The 21441-nt window shown below is 54.5% G+C and overlaps 2 protein-coding genes and 2 non-coding genes across 11 annotated transcripts in view; 2 read left to right on the top strand and 2 right to left on the bottom strand.

Moving 5' to 3' along the window:
• The window catches only part of ALPK3 (alpha kinase 3), a 30374-nt gene extending 25375 nt beyond the window's left edge, over positions 1–4999 (top strand). For all 4 annotated transcript variants that reach the window (XM_042885797.1, XM_042885798.1, XM_042885800.1 and 1 more), the window contains 8 exons: positions 511–658; positions 1573–1700; positions 1817–1852; positions 1960–2234; positions 2567–2655; positions 2884–3101; positions 3301–3349; positions 3509–4999. In XM_042885797.1, coding sequence (XP_042741731.1) covers positions 511–658; positions 1573–1700; positions 1817–1852; positions 1960–2234; positions 2567–2655; positions 2884–3101; positions 3301–3349; positions 3509–3830 — 1265 coding nt within the window. In that variant the 3' untranslated portion in view covers positions 3831–4999. The remainder of the gene's footprint in view (positions 1–510; positions 659–1572; positions 1701–1816; positions 1853–1959; positions 2235–2566; positions 2656–2883; positions 3102–3300; positions 3350–3508) is intronic.
• Positions 5000–5288: 289 nt separating this feature from the next.
• LOC122187907 (sodium/nucleoside cotransporter 1-like) lies at positions 5289–13331 on the bottom strand. 5 transcript variants are annotated; one of them, XM_042885802.1, is made up of 17 exons: positions 13155–13331; positions 11817–12111; positions 11625–11716; positions 11183–11372; positions 10933–11074; positions 10181–10294; positions 9676–9753; positions 9325–9405; positions 8958–9038; positions 8707–8832; positions 7813–7943; positions 7506–7674; positions 7184–7381; positions 6666–6747; positions 6213–6311; positions 5720–5831; positions 5289–5577 (listed from the first exon to the last, which is right to left on the bottom strand). In XM_042885802.1, the coding sequence occupies exons 2-17, from the start codon at positions 12065–12067 to the stop codon at positions 5460–5462; spliced, it is 2064 nt and encodes a 687-aa protein (XP_042741736.1). In that variant the 5' UTR covers positions 12068–12111; positions 13155–13331; the 3' UTR covers positions 5289–5459. The 5 variants fall into 5 exon arrangements, with proteins under 5 accessions (XP_042741736.1, XP_042741737.1, XP_042741738.1 ...); XM_042885803.1 differs by having other exon boundaries at positions 13215–13331; XM_042885804.1 differs by lacking the exon at positions 13155–13331 and having other exon boundaries at positions 11817–11911; positions 11984–12910.
• A 194-nt stretch (positions 13332–13525) lies between these two features.
• On the top strand, positions 13526–13597 carry TRNAH-GUG. The gene has a single exon. It is a non-coding gene; the product is annotated as a tRNA-His (tRNA).
• A 429-nt stretch (positions 13598–14026) lies between these two features.
• On the bottom strand, positions 14027–14098 carry TRNAH-GUG. The gene has a single exon. It is a non-coding gene; the product is annotated as a tRNA-His (tRNA).
• Between the last annotated feature and the right edge of the window lie 7343 nt (positions 14099–21441).

The raw sequence follows: 21441 nt of genomic DNA, 5'->3' as shown, positions 1-21441 counted from the left end.
AGTTGAGCCAGATGCTCATCTGTCTGAGTGCAGGAGGTGCACAAACACATATCCTGTAACAGGACCAATAGGCCTCATGTTGCTAATTTGAGCTGTGGTGACGATGAGTTAGAAGGGACTTCATCCCAATGTTGAGGTGCTTGCTGGAGCCAGTCACACAGAAATTAGCACTCATGCAAAAGTAAACATCTTGCTCTAATCTCTACTTTAGTAGATCTGTATTTTCTGCTACGTTGCCTAGTGTGGTTCTGTGTTGCTTCTGGCTGAACCCCTCTAAGCAGTGCAGTGCTGTGCCATTGAGAAAGTTTGTACCACTTACATCCTATCATATTTGGAGTTTTGAGACCTTCCTTGGAAAGGTGATGTTGTACTGGGTGGCATTGTGCTGATGTACTCATGATACTTAACACCAAAGTCCTAAGCAGCAGCACTGGGGAAGGTTGGCCTGTCCCCAGAGTTGCAGCCAGCACCATGTCTTTCACCATCTATCTCTTTGCACCCTGTTCTTAGCTCCACAGGTGATTCGTAAGATCAGGGCTGAACAATTTTCTGATGCATCAGGAAACCTGAAACTTTGGTGCCAGTTCTTCAACATTTTGAGCGATTCTAAACTGATGTGGTACAAGGATGAGATCCCTGTAGCAGAAGCACAAAGGAGGTAATCTTTCAGCTCCGCTTTGTTGGAGTTCTTGTGCATAGATCTGAGTTTGGGCTCTGGCTCTTGTGTTTACTGAGGAGAAGATGCCTCTTCTCTTACGGCTGTGTGAGAAGCTCATTGCACAGCATGATCTGCTGTGAACCATATTTTCTTAGTGCCCGGAGTTGGGAGGATTGCCCACATAGGCACCTGCTGCCCTACTGATACTTTGTATGGAGTCTGGCTCAAGGGCTGATGCTTTGACTAGCAGAGACCTGGGGAGGGCAGGAGTTGATCTGAACCTTGGGCAGGGCAGGGAAGGTGCTGTGCCCATCTCAGAGCTTGAGAGCTGGGGGCAAACCACAGAACTGGGACTCTAGTTGCTTCCTTGCAACCCAAATGGTTGAAAAAAAAAAAAAAAAAAAAAAAAATTCAGCTCTGACTGCGCCCTGTCTGCCACCTTGACTAGAGGAACTGCCAGCCCAGAGCTGCAGGCTGGAGAAGTCTGGCATTCCGCTGATGCAGAGCTTGTGCTTTACTTGTTCCTTGGAGAGAGTTGTGTCTGTCCTCACTCCTGAATGCCTGAAAGCGTGGCAGGAAGCAGGACAATCTGTGACTCTTTGGCTTCCAGCCATCCCACCCAAACAAGGGTTTATTAGCGCAGCTACAACCCTGACCCAACTGCCCTTAGAGACAACTACCTTTATTAGCATGTAGCCCAACCCCAGTATGAGTTTGCAGGGCTGAAGATCTTGCACCTCTAAGAATGTGAACAGTAGAGCTGCTGCAAGGTGCAAGGAGAGCAGCTGGAGTGCTCCTGCCTTCCTGCATGCCCATGGGCTGGTTTTGTTTTCATGCCCACATCCAAAATCTCCGGGGCCCCAGGTGCCTCTGTGCAGCGCACAGGGCTGACCCCATACTCTGATTTCTTCCAGTGCTGGCGATGAGGGCCAGGCAGCCTTGGCCATTGTGCAGGCATCCCAGAAGGACTGTGGAGTCTACCGGTGTGTGATCAGCAATGAGTATGGCACGGACTCCACTGATTTCCTGCTCAGCCCAGAAGGTGAGGTGCCCTCAGCTGCCTGGTGGCTCTTACACCTGTGTGACTGTGCGATCGGCTCTGAGGCAGGGTGAGATCCTGGCAGAACTCTGACTCTTCTCCTGCTTTGTCTCCTCCAGTGTTGTCAGGATTTATCTTGCGGGAAGAGATCGAAGGTAAGGATGACGTGCTGATGAGTTGCTGCCCTGGCCACCCGGCCTTGCTGTGGGATGGGCAGGATGTGCCTGTGTTGTCCCTCCTCACCAGCTCTTCCCTCCACCAGTTGGAGAGGAGATCGAGATGACACCCATGGTGTTCGCAAAGGGCTTGGCTGATGCGGGCTACTGGGGAGATAAATTCTTCGGGCGTGTGATGAGCGTGGACATGGAATTGGGTGCTGGCTTCCCACGCAAAGCCTGCCGTGCCAGAGCCATCTATGGCCTGGAGCCTGTCTTTGAGTCTGGCTGCACCTGCGTCATCAAAGTGCACAATTTCATTGTCTTTGGGACCAAGAACGAGAACAGCCTCATCGAGAAGAACTATGATATCACCATCCAGGTGGGCACTGTGAGCTATAGCCCTTTTGGGTCTCCCCTGGGTTTTCCATCTGTCTGTATCATAGTACCCAGCTTTCTTAATTTCTTTCCGCTTCTTGAATGCTCTGATTGAGTAAAGCCATGTCCCTGGCAATATCCGTGTTCTTCAGCCCTTCTCTCTGTGCAATGCAGAGCTACTCAGATCTTTCACTTGTCCTTTGACTGCTGAGACAGGGGAACAACTGGCAGTGGTCCCAAGGGTTGCTTTCTCTAGTGGAGGGGTCTCACAGCTTTGATGTGGGCTTGTTGACAGAAGGCAGGACAGGTTCCTGACTCTCCTGCTTGAATCTCCAGGAATGTAAAATCCAAAACTCCAGTCGCGAGTACTGCAAGATCTTTGCTGCTGAGGCCCGTGCTGTCCCTGGTTTTGGAGCAGTGCCCGAGTAAGTACGGTGCTGCAACTCTGCTAGTTTGACAGTGGAGCAAAGCTTCTGGGGAGATGGTGGGAGGGTCCCCTGTGGGGCACTGGGGACATCCCGAACGGCAGCTCCCTCTTCTCCCACTCTCATGTGGAAGGGATATGGGGAGGAAGGCAAAAAATAGATGCAGATCTCTGCTGAGGTGGAAAGTTCTGCAACTGGTGCTGACCCCCGCTGTGTGCTGCCACACAGGATAGTTCCTCTGTACCTGATTTACCGACCGGCCAACAACATCCCTTACGCCACGATGGAGGAGGACCTGGGTGGGCCCTGTGAGCAGTACTGTGTCACTGAGAGAGATGGCAGCTTGGTGGCTCGAGGCACCTCGGAGATTGTGCTCAAATGCTGCACCTTCCAGCATTGGGTCTACCAGTGGACGAATGGAAACATCCTTGTGACTGACATGGAAGGTAAAGGGATGTTCCAGTGATTCTATGATTCCCACCTGATACCCGTGGCTCTTCACCTCACTCTTGCAAAAGGAGGAGCAATAGCTCCAGCCTTGCCCTCCTGCCTGTTTCCCCATGTGCCTTGGAGCCCTGCTCAGAGAGTGGTTGTGGTGCCCATCCTTGCCTGGGCAGGAACTGGTTGTTGTCCCTTTCTTTGCAGGAGTGGGCTGGAAGATGACCAATGTGCGGATAGCAACCAACCTCAAAGGGTGAGTAACTCTCTCACTGCTAGTGTGGGCTGTCCCCACGTTGACCCCAGCTCTGCCACTTGTGTGACGGGGCACGACTGAGTGCAGCTGGCCCCTGTCCTCGCCAGCTGGTGGGACATCTCCTGGCACGAAGGAGAGCTGAGAGTGGCTGTGTTGCAGGTACCAGGGGCTGAAGGAAAGCTGCTTCCCCTCCCTGTTGGAGCAGTTTGCTGCGACTCACCAGTGCAACCATTACTGTGACATCCTGGGCCTGAAGACTCTGGAACCGGTCAAGCCCAAAGGCTCCAAGAGCCCCTCCATGGGCAGGAAGTCTGCCCAATCCAGCCCCCAGCTTCAGAAGAAGGGGGCAGCAAGTCCCCAGGGCACCCGCAAGACTACCGTGAGCCCCAGGAGTGCCCGCAGAATGGCAGAAGCGGCGGAGGCCCAGGCAGCCTCCAAACCTGGGCCTGGCGAGGCTGGCGGGCCTACTTGCCCTCAGTAGCCATAGCTACATTGGCGGGGACCCTTGCTGTGCCAGAGCAGGCCAGAGGCGCTCCTGCCTTTGGCTCCTGCCCCAGCTCGTGACGTTTGTGTTGTGTGATGTGTGCTAGTGCGAGCCACCCGGCTGCCTCTGCAGCAGAGCCAGCACAGCCATGGGCGTGATGGTGCCTTCCTGTGGGGTCTTCCACAGGCTTCTCTGCAGAAGCTGTTGCCAGCTATGGAGACTGTGGGGCCGTGCACACCCCAGAACCGGGGCTTTTTTTCTTCTGCCACCTCTTTCCCTTTGTCTTGCTTGAGCATTTGAAGCACGGGCCATCAGACTGGCTCCCTGGGCTTTGACGTTGCCATGCCCCTTTCCTAGCAGTGTCCCGGTACTTCCCTGAGCTGACTGGGAGCATGGGCTCTCCTTCCTCACAGCTTTTTTTATGCTGCCCTGACACATGCTGCTACTCCTGTCCCTTTTCATGTCCTCTGTAAAGCCCAGCCAGTGCTTGGTCTCCAGGATGTGAACCAAAGTGGAGTCCCACTGGTCCCTTGCATGCTGATTGCAAACATTTCACTCTAGTGAGGATCAATGGAGAGCTGCAGCACTTCTGCTTGCCTGCTGCTATTGCTTGGGCTTCTGGAGTGTGGGTCAGCCCCGTAGCAGGGTATTGGTGGCTGCATGGGGTGGGGGCTCTCACACTTGTCCTCCCAGCCTCCCCTGCCCAGATGGATGCTGAGGGCTGCGGTGCTGCTATGGGTAAGGATGCTCTACCTCACACAGGGTGCACAGGAGTGGGGCACTGCTGTCACTCATGAGTGTCACCCCCCCACACTTCATACATACCCCAGTGGCAGCATCCCTGGTGCAGGATGGAGGCCGGTTCTGCAGTCAGCGATGGACAGGTAGTGGTGCTCACACTGCAAAGTAAAGCTCCCTGCATTGGGTCTGGCTTCTTCTGTCTCGCCGCAGAGCATGGGTGCCACCACTGCCCCTCTAAATATAGCAGCGGTGGTGGAATCTGAAAATGGCTCACTGCAGACTGGCAAAGGAAGGAAGGGAGCGTGGTGTGCTCTGGGGCCCTGGTGCTTTGTTGTTGGGCCGCTGTAAAATAATGGGGTACATATGTGTTCACCTTGGTGACTGGGGGTACTCGAGTGCAATAAAGCAAGAAGGACTGGCCTGTCCCCCTGTGGTTCCTGCGGAAGAGATGCATCCAAGCATGGCAGGATGGGACAGCTTGTGTTTGGGAAAGGAAATGGCTTCAAGTGACATCTCTACTCCATTCATACCTGCCATAAGGAGAAGAGGATGGTGAACCTTAAAGAGGCACCTGATGAAGGCTTGGCTTGAAAGGTCGCTAGCAAACAGCAGCTATGGGGAGCTGCGCAGCGGGGTGCAGCCCCAGCAAGACATCCCACACCCTTTGTAGAACAGCTGAAGTCAGGACCAGAGAGGAAGCAGAGCACAAGCATGGGGATTTCTGTAGTTTATTTGCGATCAGTTTCCCCTCTGTCCATGGGGCCAGCACCTAGGGATGCTGGTTACAAGGTGCATGGTGATTTCTGTCCAGCTGTTGGGGATTTTTCTGCCTTTGAGGCCAGCTTGCGCAGACCGCAGTGCTCCCTGGGGTTGGTATCTCTGGGTTCATGCCGTGCAGTGTGTGTGGTTGTAGTGCCTGCAGCACCCTGTCAGGCACGGCAGGCTGTCCGCCACGCTGTCCCAGGCTCCCGTAAAGGAGAGCGTCCCATTCTCAAGCACCGTGCTGGAAGGAGAGAGGCACAGTCAGGGCAAGAGCTGCCCTGCCAACCCCACAGCAAAAGTGACGGTTCAGATGCTTGTGCACCTCAGTCCTAGGCAGCATGGCGCAGCTCCAGACCCTACCTGTCTCCCTGCTACACACCCACCTCGCAAACAGCTGCTTGCAGCACGTGTATATGGTATAGTTGGTAGAGGTGAAGTTGGCGTTGATAAGGATGGTCACGCAGTTGCCCACCTCTGTTGGCACATAGAGGAGGCCTAGGAGACAAGGCCTCCTGGTTGGGGCTCTGAGGGACTGGGCACTTCAGTCCCATACCCTGGCAGTGCCATCCCTGTGCTGTGCTCGCAGGTCCCACATTCCACATCCCTCCCACCAGTTGCAACAGTGATGCCAGGGAGCCCCTCCCAAAGCTTTAACAGCCACCCTCAAAATGTCCCAGTTGCAGCCCAGATGAGGGTAAGAAGCCCCAGCAGAGCTATGGGATCTGGGGGCCCTGATGGAGAGCACAGCGTTTGAAGGCCCTATGAGAGCCATGGGGAGGGCAGCCAGCCTTCTCTATCCCTTCGGCTGCACTCACAGGTGTGTTCAGCTCTTTGCCCAGCCCTGTCTCCTCCCAGTGGCAGTGGGCAGGGACCTACCTGCCAGGCAGGAGTTGAGCATGGAGACACAGATGCCCGTGAGCAAGGCTCGCAGCACAATGGAAGCCAGCTCACTCTTGCGGTGAGGAACCATGGAGGCTGCAGGGGCAAAGCAGAAGCTGGGGCAAGACAGATCCTTGCTTTGGCTCTGCCTGGGAGTAGGGACAGATGGGACAAGTGCCAAGTCCCCAAGTGGCCCTGCCATCTACTGCTCTGCCATCAGAGCCATCTGGAACCTCTGTTCTATGCCCCATTGCTCAGTCGGTGAGTGAGTGGGATGTACAGGTGACCTTCACCATGGATGTGGTACAAAATCACCCACATCACCTTGTGCAAGCCCCATTTCTTACCTGCATGCTAATAAGAGACTGAACACAGAGGCCTGAAGGCAGCTCCCACTCCTTAGGTTCCTCTGCCCCATACCCAGATACTCAGGATGTGGGTCACACTCACTCAGGCCTCCCAGCATGATCCCAATGGAGCTTAGGTTGGCGAATCCACAGAGTGCGAAGGTGGTGATGCTTTCAGCACGCTCCTGGAGGGCACAGAGGCAGGGGATGATCACCTTGGTCCCACAGCAGCCCCACAACACCGTGTTGTAGTTCCCAGCCCAGCCAGCTGAGATGGAGACAACTCCCATCCCAATTCTTTCAGCTTTTATAGAAGCAAGGGACAGGTGAGGGGCAGCTTGCCAATGGGAAAAGATGGACTGGCAGCAGGCAGAGGCCCTAGAGCATCATAGTCTGGCCCTCTGGAGGGCAGGACCAGTGGGACATGGTTTCACTGTCGCCTTCAGAATGACCCCACACCTAGCAGTGATGTCCAAATCTAGATGGCCACAAGTGCCCCCCCCCCCATCCCCAGAATAATGGTGCCCCCCCTTGCTGCCTAGCACTCAGCCTGGCCAGGTTACGTGCCCCATTTCAGTTCCATCCCTGCCCTATACCCAGCAAGGTGGTGGTTGCCCTCACAGATATCCACTGCTTCCTGCTCCCGCTCCACTCCTCCAGGCCTGACAGCCGGTTCCTCTTGTACGTGGCTAGCTGCTGGTACGCTACAAACTCGTTCAGGAAGATCTTGATCCCCAGCAGCTCTGCTACCAGTGGTGAGTCTGCCCAATCTGCCCCCATGAGAAAGGCCACAGGCATGAGGACGTAGGAGCAGATCATCTAGGAAGAGCATCCCAGGAGGGAACAGTTGAACCTTTGTAGAGCCCCTGGCATGGGCACCTGCTGCTGGGGATCTAATCAGGCAGTGGGTAGAGGTGGAGATGGGTGGGGAACTTGGGAGTACCTGGAAGGAGAGGTCTTTGATTTCCACCATCTCCCCAAACCAGCGCAAGGCAGCATTGATGAACTCCAGCACGGCCAAGAAAGCAATGAGGTTGGCTGCAATGTTGGCCACGAGTCCTATGGAGGCGGCAGCCCCATTGCTGGCAGCTTCCAGGATGTTCCGCTCTTCCCTGGGAGGAAAGAAACCCTGACAGGATCATGTTGCCAGTCTCTGCAGACCTCACTACGGGGTCTCCAAAATTTGTGCCACCTGCAGTGCCCAAACTGCACCCACAGCTGCCCCGTGCCACCCCTCTGCTCCCACTCACCCACTGCTGATACGAACGCTTTCTTTGCCCTTGAACTTGGACTCTTCCACTTCAGGGTAGACCAGTTTGGACATGGCAAGGGCACAGGGTGCAGCCATCACAGATGCTGCAATCAGCAATGCCGCATCTATCTGCAACAGGCAGACTGTGGGCTCAGACCCTGTATGAGGCTGCCCAAGCACATTGCCAGCAATGCTTGGAGCAACCCAGGGCACTCTGCTCACTCGGAGTGGGAAGGTGTGCCTGTTTTTCCCATCTTAGCCACTGAGGATGCGGGGGGTAGCTCATCTGGATGAAAACAGTGCTAGAGCCACAGCAGTCGTAACTTCAGAGATGTTAATTTCTCTCTTGTTTGACTTCACCTTGATGATCCTTGCCCCCTCTTTATCCCTTTTATCAGTATCAGAGCAAGAACACTGCTGACTTGTACCTAGTGACGAGCAGTGTATCACAGCCACAGCCTTGTTACCCTGCCCCTGCCCTCTGCACTGCAGTTTCTCATTTCTCTGTCCTTTCACCCTTGGCTCCCTGTTTAAGGAGACTAATTAATGTTTAAATAGCGGGAGCTCAGCCAGCAGGTTGAGGCCACATCCGGATATCACAGTTCTGAGACAGTGAGGAACTGGTGAGAGCACCAGTGGGGGCTCAGGCAAGGGGGTGGACCAGAGACCCCACCGCCAAGGGCCCTTCCAGGCTACATTATTCCATGGTGCAGTGAGATCTGCCCTGATTGCTGCGGAAGGACTCTGGGGTTTTGGCCAGGCCAGCATGAGGGCATCTCATTTATGGAAGGAGACCCACAGTGGGCTTTCTTACCCCACATGCCCAAGGCAGTTCTGGCACGCCAGACCCTTGAGCAGGGAAAATGAGCCATATAGCTGCTTGTGTTCTCACCCCAAAGGATATGTAGGCTCCCATCACACTGCCTGCAATGGTGGAGAAGCCACCAGCCATCACGGCGTGGATCTCAGAATGGGTCATGTCTGCAAGGTATGGGCGGATGAGCAGCGGGGCTTCAGTCTGTGAGAAACAAAAACCTCTGCTGACACCACACAGGGCTGAGGGTCTCCTAGGAAGGGAAGAGAATACCCTTTTTCTGCCATCAGGAGCTGTTGAGGAGTTGGATCGCCTGCCACAAGCCTTACCTGTCCCACAAAGATGTTCCCTGCCACGCTCAACGTCTCAGTAGGGGTGGTGCCCAACGAGATCTGGAGGAGCCAGGAGATCTGGGGGAACACAAAGCCGCTGTGTTCGCAAAGACAGCCACCCCATGAGGCTGGCCACTCCAGCCTGCCCTTGCCAAGCTGCACAGAGGTGATGTCCAGGAGTGCCCACAGACCAGGGAGTATCATCAGCCCCAGGTTTGGGTAAGAAAGAGGAGGTTGTGTCTATCACTTCAGCCCAAATTAGTACAACCCCAGTTTTCCTGGGACATCCTTCAGCTTTTCATAGGAGCTGCAGTAACTGGCAGGTCCTTCTTCTTTCCACAACCATCAAAAAGCTGGGCCCTACCTTGAGGATGAGCCACTGCATGACACCGAGGTAATAGAGGATGGACATCACGCAGCTGAAGAAAATGATGATGGGCAGACTCTGTAGACAAGGCACCAGGGTGTGAGATTAAAGGGCTGTTGAGCAGTGTATCTAAAGTACACTTGGGCGTGGTGTGATGTTGCACAGCCACCCCACACTATTGGGGTGCCACAACACTGCAGAGGAACAGGGTTAGTGTGAATACCCCATGGCATGCAAGAGACCCATGGGTGCACACAAAGCATCCTTGAGCTGGTCGAACGCTGGCTAAGGCCAGAAGAAAAACCAGACTCTATCTCTCCTTCCCAATACCTTATTCCACAAACTGACCTGAAATGCAAAGACGTCTTCAATGAGTGTATTCCCAAAAACGAAGCTAGAGCCAGCTTTGGTATAGCCCAGGAAGACCTGCAAATGGTGATGTTGCATGGTAGGAGGGAGATCTCCATGATCAAAATGTCCCAGTTGCAGCCCAGATGAGGGTAAGAAGCCCCAGCAGAATGATGGGATCTGGGGGCTCTTGTCCCAGTATCTCTTTTACCTAGCAGTGGACTGCCCCTTCACCTCACAGCTCCCTTGCCCCAGCAGATAAACCTAAGCTGAGAATACTTAGTGTGGTGTCTCTGAGTAAATGGGGCTCTGCTGCAGCTCCTGCAAGGGATACCACACCAAGGGGCCGGGGCTGTGCTAGAAAACCAGACAAGAGGTGGCTTTTCTCTTGGTCAATACAAGGGGACGGCAGCTCCTCCAGCCTGTACCACTCTCAGCTCCTCTTACTGGTCCCAGGACCTACATGGAGGACTGAAGCATGGGATGGGGTGAGCAGGAACAGTACCTGGATCTGGTCACCCAGCCACTGGAAAGCCTGAATGCCAGGGGTTGTTCGAAGGATGAAGAGTCCAATTAAAAACTCCAAGCCAAGACCCCAGAAAACAGCTCTCCAGGACACCTGGGGACCAACAGCAGAACGGTGACTGAGGTGTTAGCAGAGCCTTCAGACTTACCTCTCTGGATTCCTGCCCATTCAGTGGCTTTTGGGTGATGGTCATGCTAACAAAGTGTCACAGAAACCCACAAACATGGGTTGGCAATTGGAGAGGAAGACAAGTTGGTGGGAGTCAGGAAACAGCTGGCAAAATGGAGGAGAAGGGCACAAAGATCTTCTGGTTGTTTGACTGGTAGTACAGATCCCTACTGCATGCTCACCAACCCTTTGGAGGAAAGGGCTGGACTGGTTGTCCAAAACATTAGAAAAGGTTGGACTGAAAGCCATTGGGACTTCAGTCACTTCTGCCCAACCCACCAGATGTTCCTCTGCCCACAGGCACCTGAAGCACAGACATGGGTACGGGTGTGAGAGCTGTGGTAGAAAATAGGACAGTGGTAACATGGGGAACCCCAGGTTGAGCAGTGGGAAGGAGAATAGCGGGGTGGCGTTGGGGCTGCAGCACCCAGCTTTGCTCCCCAAGCTGTGTCCAGATCTGCCCTGGGAGCTTCTACTTCCTGCAGAGAGAGAGCCCATGGATTTCTCCTCTGTGCCACCTCCTGTGAGGGAAGCAATGGCCAAGCCACACCTGAAAAACGTACTGCGCTGTGGTGCTTGGAGAAGGCAAACAGGAAGAGCACCAAAACGCAGAAGCCAGCTAAGGAGATGAGCTGCTCTGGCTTCTTGGCCGTGTCCAAAGCCAGCCACGTCACCAGGCCTCCCAGGAGGAGCACATACAGCAGCCTGCAAAGAAACTTCCAAACTATCACAGAGAGGCAGTCCCCACAGAGAGCAGCTCGGAGAGAGCAGGAGTTGACTGTGTGGAAGATGCCCAGCCTCCTCCCTGCTTACCACTTCAGCCATGGCCAGGACTTCTGCAAGCATTTCCAAAGGGGGCTGAGGAGTGTCAACACCTTTGCCCCACAGTACTTCTTGAAGAGGCTCCAGCACATGAAGAAGATGACCACCGCAGTGATAACGACCAAGGCGAGGGCTTGCTGGAAGTTGAGCCAACACGCCGCAATGAAGTAGCACAGGTAGGCTGAGGAAGGCATGCGGGGGGTCAGAAACACCAGAATTGTGAGATCATGGATTCACAACACTAACTGGGGACAACAGTGAGGTATGCTGCCTCCAAACATCCTTCCCTGGCCACCTTAGAGGCTCTCCTTTGTGTGCGGGATGAGCAGGAAGCAGACCGTGGGGCTGATGAGGTGCAGCCACCATGTGGGTGGCAGTGCCTGGATGCTGCATGGGCAGCCAAAGGGGTGTGGAGGTGGTGGAAAGTCCTCACCTGCTCCAAGGAGCCCCCAGCAGACCCTTCGCAATGCCTTGGCGTGAGCCTTGCAGAATCTCTTTGCCTTGGAGGCTGGCTGCAGGGCCTTCCTGGGGAGAGTGGACACACGAGGTGCAGATCAGCCCAATTTTGAGCTTGCTATGACCATTGGAGATATTTCCGTGCGCACGTCTCCAGGGATTACCTTACCTGCAGTATGAAGCAACTCTCCCATTGCCTTCTCTTCTCTTCCTCTCATTCCCACCATGTGGACCATCACGTTCCTCGCAGAGCTCCTCCTCACCCTGGAAAACATCGTTAGCCGGAGCGCCCAAGCAGCTCCTGCACCCCAACAGGGAGAGAATGGGGAGGTTTACCAGGGAGCTGAAAGCAGAGTTGTCTATGCCTTTCTCGAGGTTGTCCAGGTTTATCTGGTTTCCTTCCATCTCTAGACGTGCCATTGCTTCACGGTGCTAGAGACACAGCATGGCGATTGACCCACTGGCTGAGGACACAGAGCCTGGGTCAGTGCCAGAGGGACAAATGTCTGCCCCCAGTTTTTGGTCTGGGGTCTCTGGGGAGAACAGCCTTTGCAGGAGGGATTCAGAGCAGCTCCTGTGCCAGCAAATTGAGTAGCCATCCTTTAGGGTGTGCAGGGCTGGGTGTGCTGGCCCACTGTTTCCCTGCCATCCTGGAGGGCCTTTGCTCTCCCCTGCTTCCCAAGGATTACAGGAAAGTGTCAGACCCCAGAATGCAATGAGGAGAGCCAGCACCCCTCCTCCACCCTCCCCTTTACAAAAATGGGAGATTTTGTACAAACTAAAATTGGTCATCTCCCTCACCAAGAGCTCCCAGTGAAACCAAGTGCCCTCCAGCTAAGAATAAGGAAGAAAGGCTTTTCACGCTGGTGACAGGAACAGGGCAGGAGGAACATGTAGGAATAAACAGAGATTTGCATGGGGACGGTTTTAAAGGAGGATCATGCTGGGAGAACTGGTCCAGCAAAGCAAGAAAAAACAGTGTTAGCGAAGCGCAGAGTTCCTGGAGCATCCCGTTGGGACACCTGTGCCTGGAGAAGGATGGGAGAAGAGCAGAGCAGCCGCAGGGAAAGCAGTGGGTGACCGCGGGAGGACAGAGGGGAGCATGAAGGGTCCTCACGTGGTGGCAGCGAACGAGGCAGAGAGGCCAGTGCCACCCTCGCTTTGTTGCAGCGACGGTCCACGGTGGGCAGCAGAGCCCCTCGAGCACTCCCAGGACTCGGGACCCCAGAACAACATCCACTACTCAGGAGCCCCCTGGGCACCCCCAGCGCCCCAGCACCAACCTGGTGGCACTCCGCCAGACCCCGAGCGCGGCCACTCGCTGCCCCCTCGTCCCCCACGCCTCGTCCCCGCACTCACACTCCGTCCCGCAGCGCCCGACCCGGCCCCGCAGTTATCCATTAACCGCTCGGTCCAAAGAGCTGTGCCCGGCGCCCGGCCCTGGAGCACCCGCAACAGCACCGCAGGGATCCTCCCGCCCCGCTAAAATAAAATAAAAATCACAAACCAAAAAACACTGCAAGAAGAAATAAAGCTGGGGAAACGCCGCAGCGGTGCAAAACCGTACAGTGCAAAGGGACGTGGTGGTGCAAAGCTGCACGGCGCAGATGGATGCGGGACGGACGCGAGCGAAGTCGGGCACCATTTGTTCGGCGGGAGCGCAACGAGCAGCGCTGTGCGGTGCCCGGGGGTCGCGCGCCACGCTGCCGCAGCACGGCGGGTTCGGCCACGCGCTGCCGGACGCGCGGAGCCGTGAGGGCCGTCCGCCCGCAGGCCGGGCCGAAGGCACCGCGCAGTTCACCCGTCCTGAGCGCCGAGCCCGCCCGTATCCCTTAAGAGCGCCGCCGGCGTGCAGTTCGCCCACAGCCCCGGTAGCGCGCCGTGATCGTATAGTGGTTAGTACTCTGCGTTGTGGCCGCAGCAACCTCGGTTCGAATCCGAGTCACGGCATCGCCTCCGCACGGCGGTATCACGGCACAGGGGCTTCTGTTTTCCTTTTCGTCGTGGATCCCACGCTCGCTGCCTGCTCGTGTCAATTTTTTTAATGTCATTCTCTCCTTTCTCGCAGCGGCTCCTGCATTCCCACCAGCTGCGGCTCTCGGCAGTCGCTGTTCCGGGTAAAAAGAGGGAAGAAAAAAAGAAAAAATAAAACAGAAAAAAAGAAAAAGCAGCAAAAGAGGAAAATGATGGGAAAAGAAAGAAAATTTAAAAAAAAGGGGGAAAAAAAGAAGAAACAAAGAAAGAAGAAGAAAATTAGATAAGAAACAGAAGAAAAAAAAAAAGCAGGAACTAGATAAGGAAAAGAGAAAAAAAGAGGAGAAAATAAGAGGGAAAAAGAAACGCGAGCCCGTTTGCCGTGGTACCGCCATGCGGAGGCGATGCCGTGACTCGGATTCGAACCGAGGTTGCTGCGGCCACAACGCAGAGTACTAACCACTATACGATCACGGCGCGCTACCGGGGCTCTGCAGCGCAGCCCTCTCTGCACAGCTCTTACGGCTGAGCCGGGCTGATCTCACTGTGACGTCATCGCCCCGCCCCCGCCCCGCGCTGCTTTGACAGGGGAGGGTCGCGCGCTGTCTCCATGGCGATGCAGGGTGAATGGCAGCTCCATCCGCCAATCGGCTGCGGGCCCCTGTGCCGCGGGACCCGGCCTGACCCTTCGCGGCTATGAGCGCTCTGTATCCTGCTGCCAATTCTGCTCCGCATCTCGCCTGCGCTCAGCCCCAAGAGCTCGGAGGTGCGGACGAATGTGCGATGGGCATTTCCTGACCGCCCTTCGCCTGCATCCATCTCTTCCTTCCCTCGGCCCCTTGGTGTCTCTGCTCTGGGAGGTGCTCTGCAGGACGCCGACCCGGCAGCGCTGGGTCTGACGAATAAAGCGCTCTTTGGGGTATCCCAGAATGGGGCCCCAGCGCAGGAAGGGTGCGGAGCTGCTGGAGTGGGGCAGAGGAGGCACGGAGATGCTGCGAGGGCTACAGGACGATACAGGAGGACCAACTTTTTACATGAGCAGATAGAGATAGGTCAGGGGAATGGCTTTAGGCTAAAAGGGGGAAATGTAGGTGAGACGTTAAGAAGAAATTTTTTACTCAGAGGGTGGGGAGGCACCAGAACAAGTTGCCCAAAGAGCTGTGGTTGTCCCATGGAGCCCCGGGCAGCCTGAAGGGTGGCAATCAGTTCAGGGCAGATGGGGTTGGAACTGGGTGACTTTTAAGGTCCCTTCTAACCTAAGCCGTTTTATGATTCTGTGATTCTCAGGCTGAGCTCAGTGCCCGCCATAGCCTTGATCCCGGTTCTTAGCCCAGTATGGTGTTCACCTGGCTGTGTACTGGCCTCTGTGGAGCTGGTTTCTCTTTAGGTAGGCATGATGGGGCTCATGCTTTGGATGCTTAGCCATCGGAATAGCAATGACCTCAGCTGCTGGAACAGGAACCGTGGAGATAAACATTGTGGTGATAAGGAGGAACTGGCCTAACATGGAAGAGAGCAGAGAGGTGGCAAGTGGATGCAGAGATAAAAGTTCTGAGGGCCTGGCTGGTGTGTAAAGAGGAGGCTTGGAGCTGCTGTCATCCATCACCGGCATTGCTGACCCTGTCCCAGCACTGCTTCCTACCAATGGACTGCTTTTCCCCGATGAGATTTGGATGTGATTTTTCCTAACTGAAATCACACCAGGTTTTCAGGACCCCAGCAGCCTTTTCCTGCTTCATGGTTTTGCCCACAAGGTGTTTCTGATAGTTTGGACCTGCAAGGATGTGTTGGGGAGAAGGGATGCGTAGTATTAGTATCAGTATCTGTCCATCTTCTGGGTGGTCTGATCCCTTTGGGTTCTGCTCAGCACCTGGGCAGGATGCTGAGCTCCTGTGCTCTTCACCCTGTTTCCCCTGGTGGCTTTCCTCCTAGCCTATAGGTTGTTCAATGGGGTTGTACAAGTGCCTGCTGGGGCAGCAAGGCAGAGAGTGCAGCCACTTCATGGCACACACATAAATCTTGCAGCTGGCACAGGGACAGGAGCAATTCATCACTGTGCTGCTGTCTTAGCTGCTCAGCCCCTTGAGCAGCCTCTCCAGCTGTTCCCTCAACAGGGCACCCGCAGCCTCACTTCTCCATCTCAGGCAGGCAGAGACATCCCCACTGCTGCCTCTTTTGGTCCTGGTGCTGTCTTGGGTTCCTAAAACATCCCTGGGAAAGGTGCTGCTATCTACAAGGCCAGGATGGATGCTTACAGCTGCAAGCAGGCACTCTGGATTTTACTGGTGATACAAAACTGTGCACTCACACAGGCCAGCACTGTCATACTTGGAGTCCATAAATGCAGCTTGAAATTTGCTCTGCTGCTGCCAGCCCACCTTCTTTCCTGAGGAAATCAGAGTATCTCCACTGACTTCTACCACCCGGCCCTATATCCCACGTTTCCATACCTATGGGCACTGCTGGGCAGGATGCAAAAGCAAGGAGAAAGGTCTGGGTTGATATTAGAAGAAAAAGTTAAGGCGGGATCTGGGGCAAAGGAAAGCACATCTGAGTTTTGTGGGATGGTACAAGCAACATGACCGGGCTCTGGCCCTTCCATGCTTCCCCCCATCCTCTTCTACCTCATGATATCGAGGCTTTTGTTCCCTAGAGTTGATAATATCTGCATGTTAGATCTGATTGCTCTCAGAAATTCTTGTTTGTATCATTTATATTTGTTTCAGGCAAAGATTACGTGTTTGACATGATCAGGACTCTTTTTCTGGCTGTTAAAATCCATCTGGACATGCACCTGGGCAGTGCTTTAGGAGTCCTGCTTGTGCAGGAGGTTGGACCTGGTGGACCCCAGAGGTCTCTTTCAACCTCAACTGTTCTGTGACGTATGCCAAGGACTGAAGGATAAGCACTCAAGCTTTTCTTGACACGAATTTTCAGCTGTGACACTCTCAAGAGGCTTTATGAGCCCACAGCAGGGCATAAGATTTTGTTCTCTTGGTTCTTTTCCCCATCTGCCAGCACTACTTGGGGCAAACATACAGGTTATAACAGGCGGATTTTGCGCTTTTTTTGTGTGTTCTGGGATCTCCTTGCCTGGCTCTGACTTCAGACAGAAAGGAAAATGGTGCCCAAAATGCATGGAGCAGAGATTCCCTAAAGCTGTCACTTCTGACCTGCAGGGAACACAAAGCGCACTGAGCCCTTTCCTGGTAGGTCCAGCATCCAGCTGGAGATGGGATGCGATGCAATACCCCAGGGGAGAGTGAGCTGCGCCCCTGCATTATATAGATGCTGCCACATGTCTGTCTGCTTGGCTCCAGCTGCCAGCCTGAGCTCTTGCTCTGCCTTTGTCTGCACTGCAAGTGGGAGCCTCCTCCTGCAGCAGAGATGTACAGCCTGCACACAGCCACCTCTTCACCTCTCGTTGTGGTGCTGAGAGGGCAGAAAACAGGCAGGCACCTGCTGCCTGGCAGCCTGCCCTGCGCTCACCTCCCTGCCACCTGAATTCCCCTCAGAGTTCACCTTCATTTTCTGCCTTTTGGAAACATGGGACTGGACTGTTGGCAAAATCACCTGCATGGGGGGAATGGTCCCTGTTTTGCCCTTGTCCACCATGCCCATCCCTGATGGCTGATGACAGCCCTTTGAAGAGATACGAGGAAGATGCCAGAGGTAGTTCACAGCCCCTAGGCAATATAAAGTCAGGGAGCATCTGTGTGCAGATGGATTCAGTTCTATGAGCACGGCCACTGCAGCTGGATTAATCAAGCCCCCATTAATACTTTCTGGGGTGCTCGGGTTCCCTGGCAGCTCCTGAGCACTGTCCTCTGTCTGGCTTATCATGCTGATTGAGCTGCAAATGCTCTGCCTCCTTAGTTTGCCCTGCCTCAGATCGATGAGTGCAGGCAGCTCCAATCAATTCCACTTTACCGCTTGCTATCAGGTTCAGATCCACGCTCTCCCAGCTGGTCCCAGCTTTCTTTGTTCATCCAGGAGTGGAATTTGGGCAGCCCATCCCACTTGAAGACTGCTGTGCCTTTGCAGAGCTAATTCTGCAAATGCAGCTGTTCCTCCCTGCCCTCCCTGCCGCCCTCAGGACCTTGTGCTGAAGGGCCCAAATTTGTGCCAGGACTCAGAGCATCCAAGTGTCAGAGTGGCTGGTAGTGTGAGAGTAGGTGGCTGGGTGAGGCTGTGAGATCTGCATGGTGGTTGTTGCCACTGAACCGGCATCTGCCAAGAGGTTTTCCTGTCACAAGCCTGGTTTTGCTGGGGAAAAAGCAGCTGGCAGCTGCAGAATGCTCCCATGGCTTGGCTTCCCAACCCCGCCGGCAGCAAACACAGCTGCAGATCTCAGGGGCTTGAGCCCCTACATGATGATTTTACAGGAAAACAATAATGTCAAAGAGTTTACATAGAGGATGTTCAGAAATTTCCCTCGGACCCACACCTCGTGACGAGAGAAGTGTTATGCACACTGCCCGCTGCTCCTGATGCCATCTTTCTCTTGCCTTTCTCACTCAGCTCTCTTGCTGGCCAGTTTCCAGGGTGCAGCGCCCGGATTTGCAGAAATGAAATTTCCCCATGGCTCTCCACACCTCGTCCAGTGTTAGCAAAATAACGGGGCACACCAGAGCACAGCTGTGGAGCTCACAGCCGTGGATGTGCTGGGGGCTGTCTGCGCTGCGAGCAGGGGCGGTGAAGGTGCATGGTGGGTGAGAGCAATGTGCCTTGCTGGCAGATGTCTGTCAATGAGTTGTCAACACTTCTTCTGGTCAATTAGAATCGTTTCAATGATATTATCAACTGCTTAATGATTTATTTTGACAGGAAGTTCGGGGCGCTTCAAGAAACGTCTGAACAGATCTGCTCCACTTTCTAAATGTGCGTGCTTTGGGCATATCCTGCGTGCCTGGACAGACAGCATCTGAGTGGCCTGAATGCACTTAGAAAACCTGAGTCTGTATTGCTTGTGTGAGCACAGATGCAGAGATGTCTGCGTTATGCTGCTTTGGAGGAGCAATGCATCTGACCAGATGTGGTGTGGGCCCATATTGTCTGCTGCCTTCCCAGAACAAATATCTTGGTCTAAATACAAAGACTTGCAGGATTGAAAGCTTTCTTTCTGCAGGTTTGTCTTATTTTGTTCTTAAACCATGCAGGATCTGCAGCAGCCCATGGAAGGAGGGCAGCTGAGTGCAGACTCATCTCCTCATGCTTACCCTTCATCTTCTACTCTCTCCCCACTCCCCTGAGCTGTGCAGGTCTCTGCGCAGTTTCCACATTTTTCTCTTTTCTATGCCAGAGAGCCTCAATCCATCACACAGCCCACGTGCGGAACCTTGGATCATCCTGCTGCCCTTCTCTGCACATTTTCCTGTTTTGCTGTACTCTTGGAAGGGGAGGACCAGGACCACACGAGGGGAGCTGGGTCTGACCCAGAGAACAGTGATGTCTCTGACGCATTCTCTACCTTTTCCTAACCCTTCCCAAATCAGTTTTGGCTGAGAAGTTTTGCAGTTTTGGCCTCCACTGAGTGCTGAGGGGATATTTTCACGGCTGTCAGAGCTCCTGGCCTCAGAGCCCATCACTTTAGACATTGAGGTCAGGCTTGGTTTCCCCACGTGTGTCACTTCACTGACACTGGCTTTCATCTTGCTTTATTGCCAAGCTGCTCAAGCTCTCAAAAGTCCTCCTGCCATTCTTAGCACTCATCTGCAGTACCCAGAATAATTCAGTATTATTAGCAGATTGTGTCACTTCTCCACTGATCTATCGTCAGCGGATCGGCTCATGGACATGCAGGTGACCTCTCAGTTGGATCTCTCTCAGGCGCCTGCTGCTTTTTCCTTGAAAGCCACTAGCTTTGGAAGAAATAAACCTCCTTTAAAAGAGCTGTGCTGACTCTTCCCCAGTATGTCATATTTACCCATCTGTCCCCTAACGATGCCAGTTTCCTGCTCCTTATGCCAGTTTTTGTTCATTTGCAGAGAACAGATGTGTCATTTATCAGTCTGTGGCTCCCTGGCTGCCTCTTGGAAGCACTTTTGGAGTTGCAGCTTCCCTCTCCCAGTCCTTGTGTCCCCTGCTGTACCAAGAGCTCAGGAGAAGCTCTGCATGGCCAGTGAATATACAGTCATCTCTGCTGTATAGGGTGGCTCCAAGGACAGAAGGAGCTGGAGGTACTACAGACATTCATGGGCTTTGATTCAAAACTGTGGAAGAAGCACCTGAAGGTTCACAGGACCACATGCCCCCCTGCAATGCAGGGAGGTGCTGGTCTCAGTGCCTGACGCAAGTGATGATGGTGGCCCCACATCACCTGTGGGTGAATCCCACTCTTCTTGTGCCTCCTCCAGAGCACGCAGGGGCAGAGATGTTCCCCTTTGAGTCACCAAAATCCTACAGCCATGAATTGGGCACCAAGCCCAGGCTTCTGTTGCCTGTGGAACCTGCAGAATGCTGGACTGCAGCCACTTTAACTGGAAGGGCACCAAGTGAGCCACAGGGACCATGCAGCCTGTGCCCTTCCAGACCCAGACAAGGTCCCATGTCCTGTTTTTGGCCTAGGAACCAGAACAGGGCTCCCATCCCCAGCTGCAGATGAGCCTAAGGAGCGCTCAGACCGGCTGAAGCAGCTCCTCCCATCAGCCAGGAGGGCACATGAGGGCTGAGGGCATGCACAGGGCTGGCGGGGGCCCAGAAGGCTTTACCTGGCTTTCTCTTCCTGGTGCATGCTTCAACCTGCTTGGGAAGCATTTACACAGGAAATGATGAGAGAAAGGGCTGTGCTGTGAGCCCCGACCCAAAGGCAACAGGGAAGAGCTCCTGGATCCTCTTGAGATGGAGGCAGATGGCAGAAAACAGAGGATGGGAGCAGAGCTCCCACCAAGACCTTGCTAAGATGCCTTCCCATCTCACCTCTTTTAGTACCCTGTGAACCAAACATCACTTCTGCGCCACCGTGAAGTGCTCACCTCCCAGCCAAAGGCTGCAAATGGTGGCTCCACTGCCATCTTCCCTGGGGCCCAAGGCAGCATCCTGCCAGGCGCTCCTTGCCGTGGCTGCATGAGGGAGCAGACAAAATGTTGAGTCTGGCACACACGCATGCTCCTGGTCCTCTCCCATCTGTCAGCTCTGTGCCCCTTGCCAAGTCCTGCACGAGCAACACTACATGACAGCCATCTGTCACAGGGCCTGGCCACGTGGCCTCGCAGATGGAGTGGCATCAAGGCCACGGATGTGGCACCAGGGCTGATCGCTGTGGTGCAGGCATCAACCCTGCGTCCCAACATGCATCAGAGACAATGGATACAAACACTTTGGGCATTGGAGCAAGATCAGCTGCAGCGAGACGCAGATGGAGCTCAGCTTTGGCAGTGCAAATGCAGAAATCTGTAGCTGCTTCTTAGAGCCACACACTGCCAAGAATGGAGAGATGTCGCCTGTGTCTTGTCACAACTGCAGAAAAAATACGAGCAGCCCGCGCCTGTGCTGAGCCATGTGGGGTGCAGAGCTCAGAGCCCCCTTCAGATCTCTCCCAGCGTCCCCTGAGGGGCTCCCAGCCAGCTCTGCCCTCCTCACCCCACACACTGTGCTGCTGTCGAGCTGCTCTGGGCTCCTCCCTTAAGAAGGGGAAGCCAACACTGCTCAAAGCTGAAGGCTCAGGTGGATTCCGGGACGTTCCTCTGTGATGCCCCTGCGGCCACCTCACCAAGGAGAGATGCAGCAGGGTGGGATGGGAAGGAACAGCCACTATCATTCCTCCAGCATGGTGCTATTTTTAAAAAAGCAGCCGTTGCAAGCTGGTCCCTCCTTGGCCA

The sequence above is a fragment of the Lagopus leucura genome, unplaced genomic scaffold (genome assembly GCF_019238085.1).
Source record: "Lagopus leucura isolate 7727_CA_CO unplaced genomic scaffold, USGS_WTPT01 Super-Scaffold_100052, whole genome shotgun sequence".
Lineage (NCBI taxonomy): Eukaryota > Metazoa > Chordata > Aves > Galliformes > Phasianidae > Lagopus > Lagopus leucura.
Note: the sequence above shows the minus strand (reverse complement) of the source record. Positions and strands in the feature narration are given on the sequence as shown.

What these genes read in the sequence shown, in the direction of transcription:
- LOC122187907 (XM_042885802.1), bottom strand. Translation starts at nt 12,067, where the DNA reads ATGGCACGTCTAGAGATGGAAGGAAACCAGATAAACCTGGACAACCTC. An exon ending in GAGCCTACATATCCTTTGGG is followed by an intron (nt 7,944 to 8,706) that starts GTGAGAACACAA and finishes TGCCTGTTGCAG; the next exon opens with ATAGATGCGGCATTGCTGAT. An exon ending in GATCATGCTGGGAGGCCTGA is followed by an intron (nt 6,312 to 6,665) that starts GTGAGTGTGACC and finishes TTGCCCCTGCAG; the next exon opens with CCTCCATGGTTCCTCACCGC.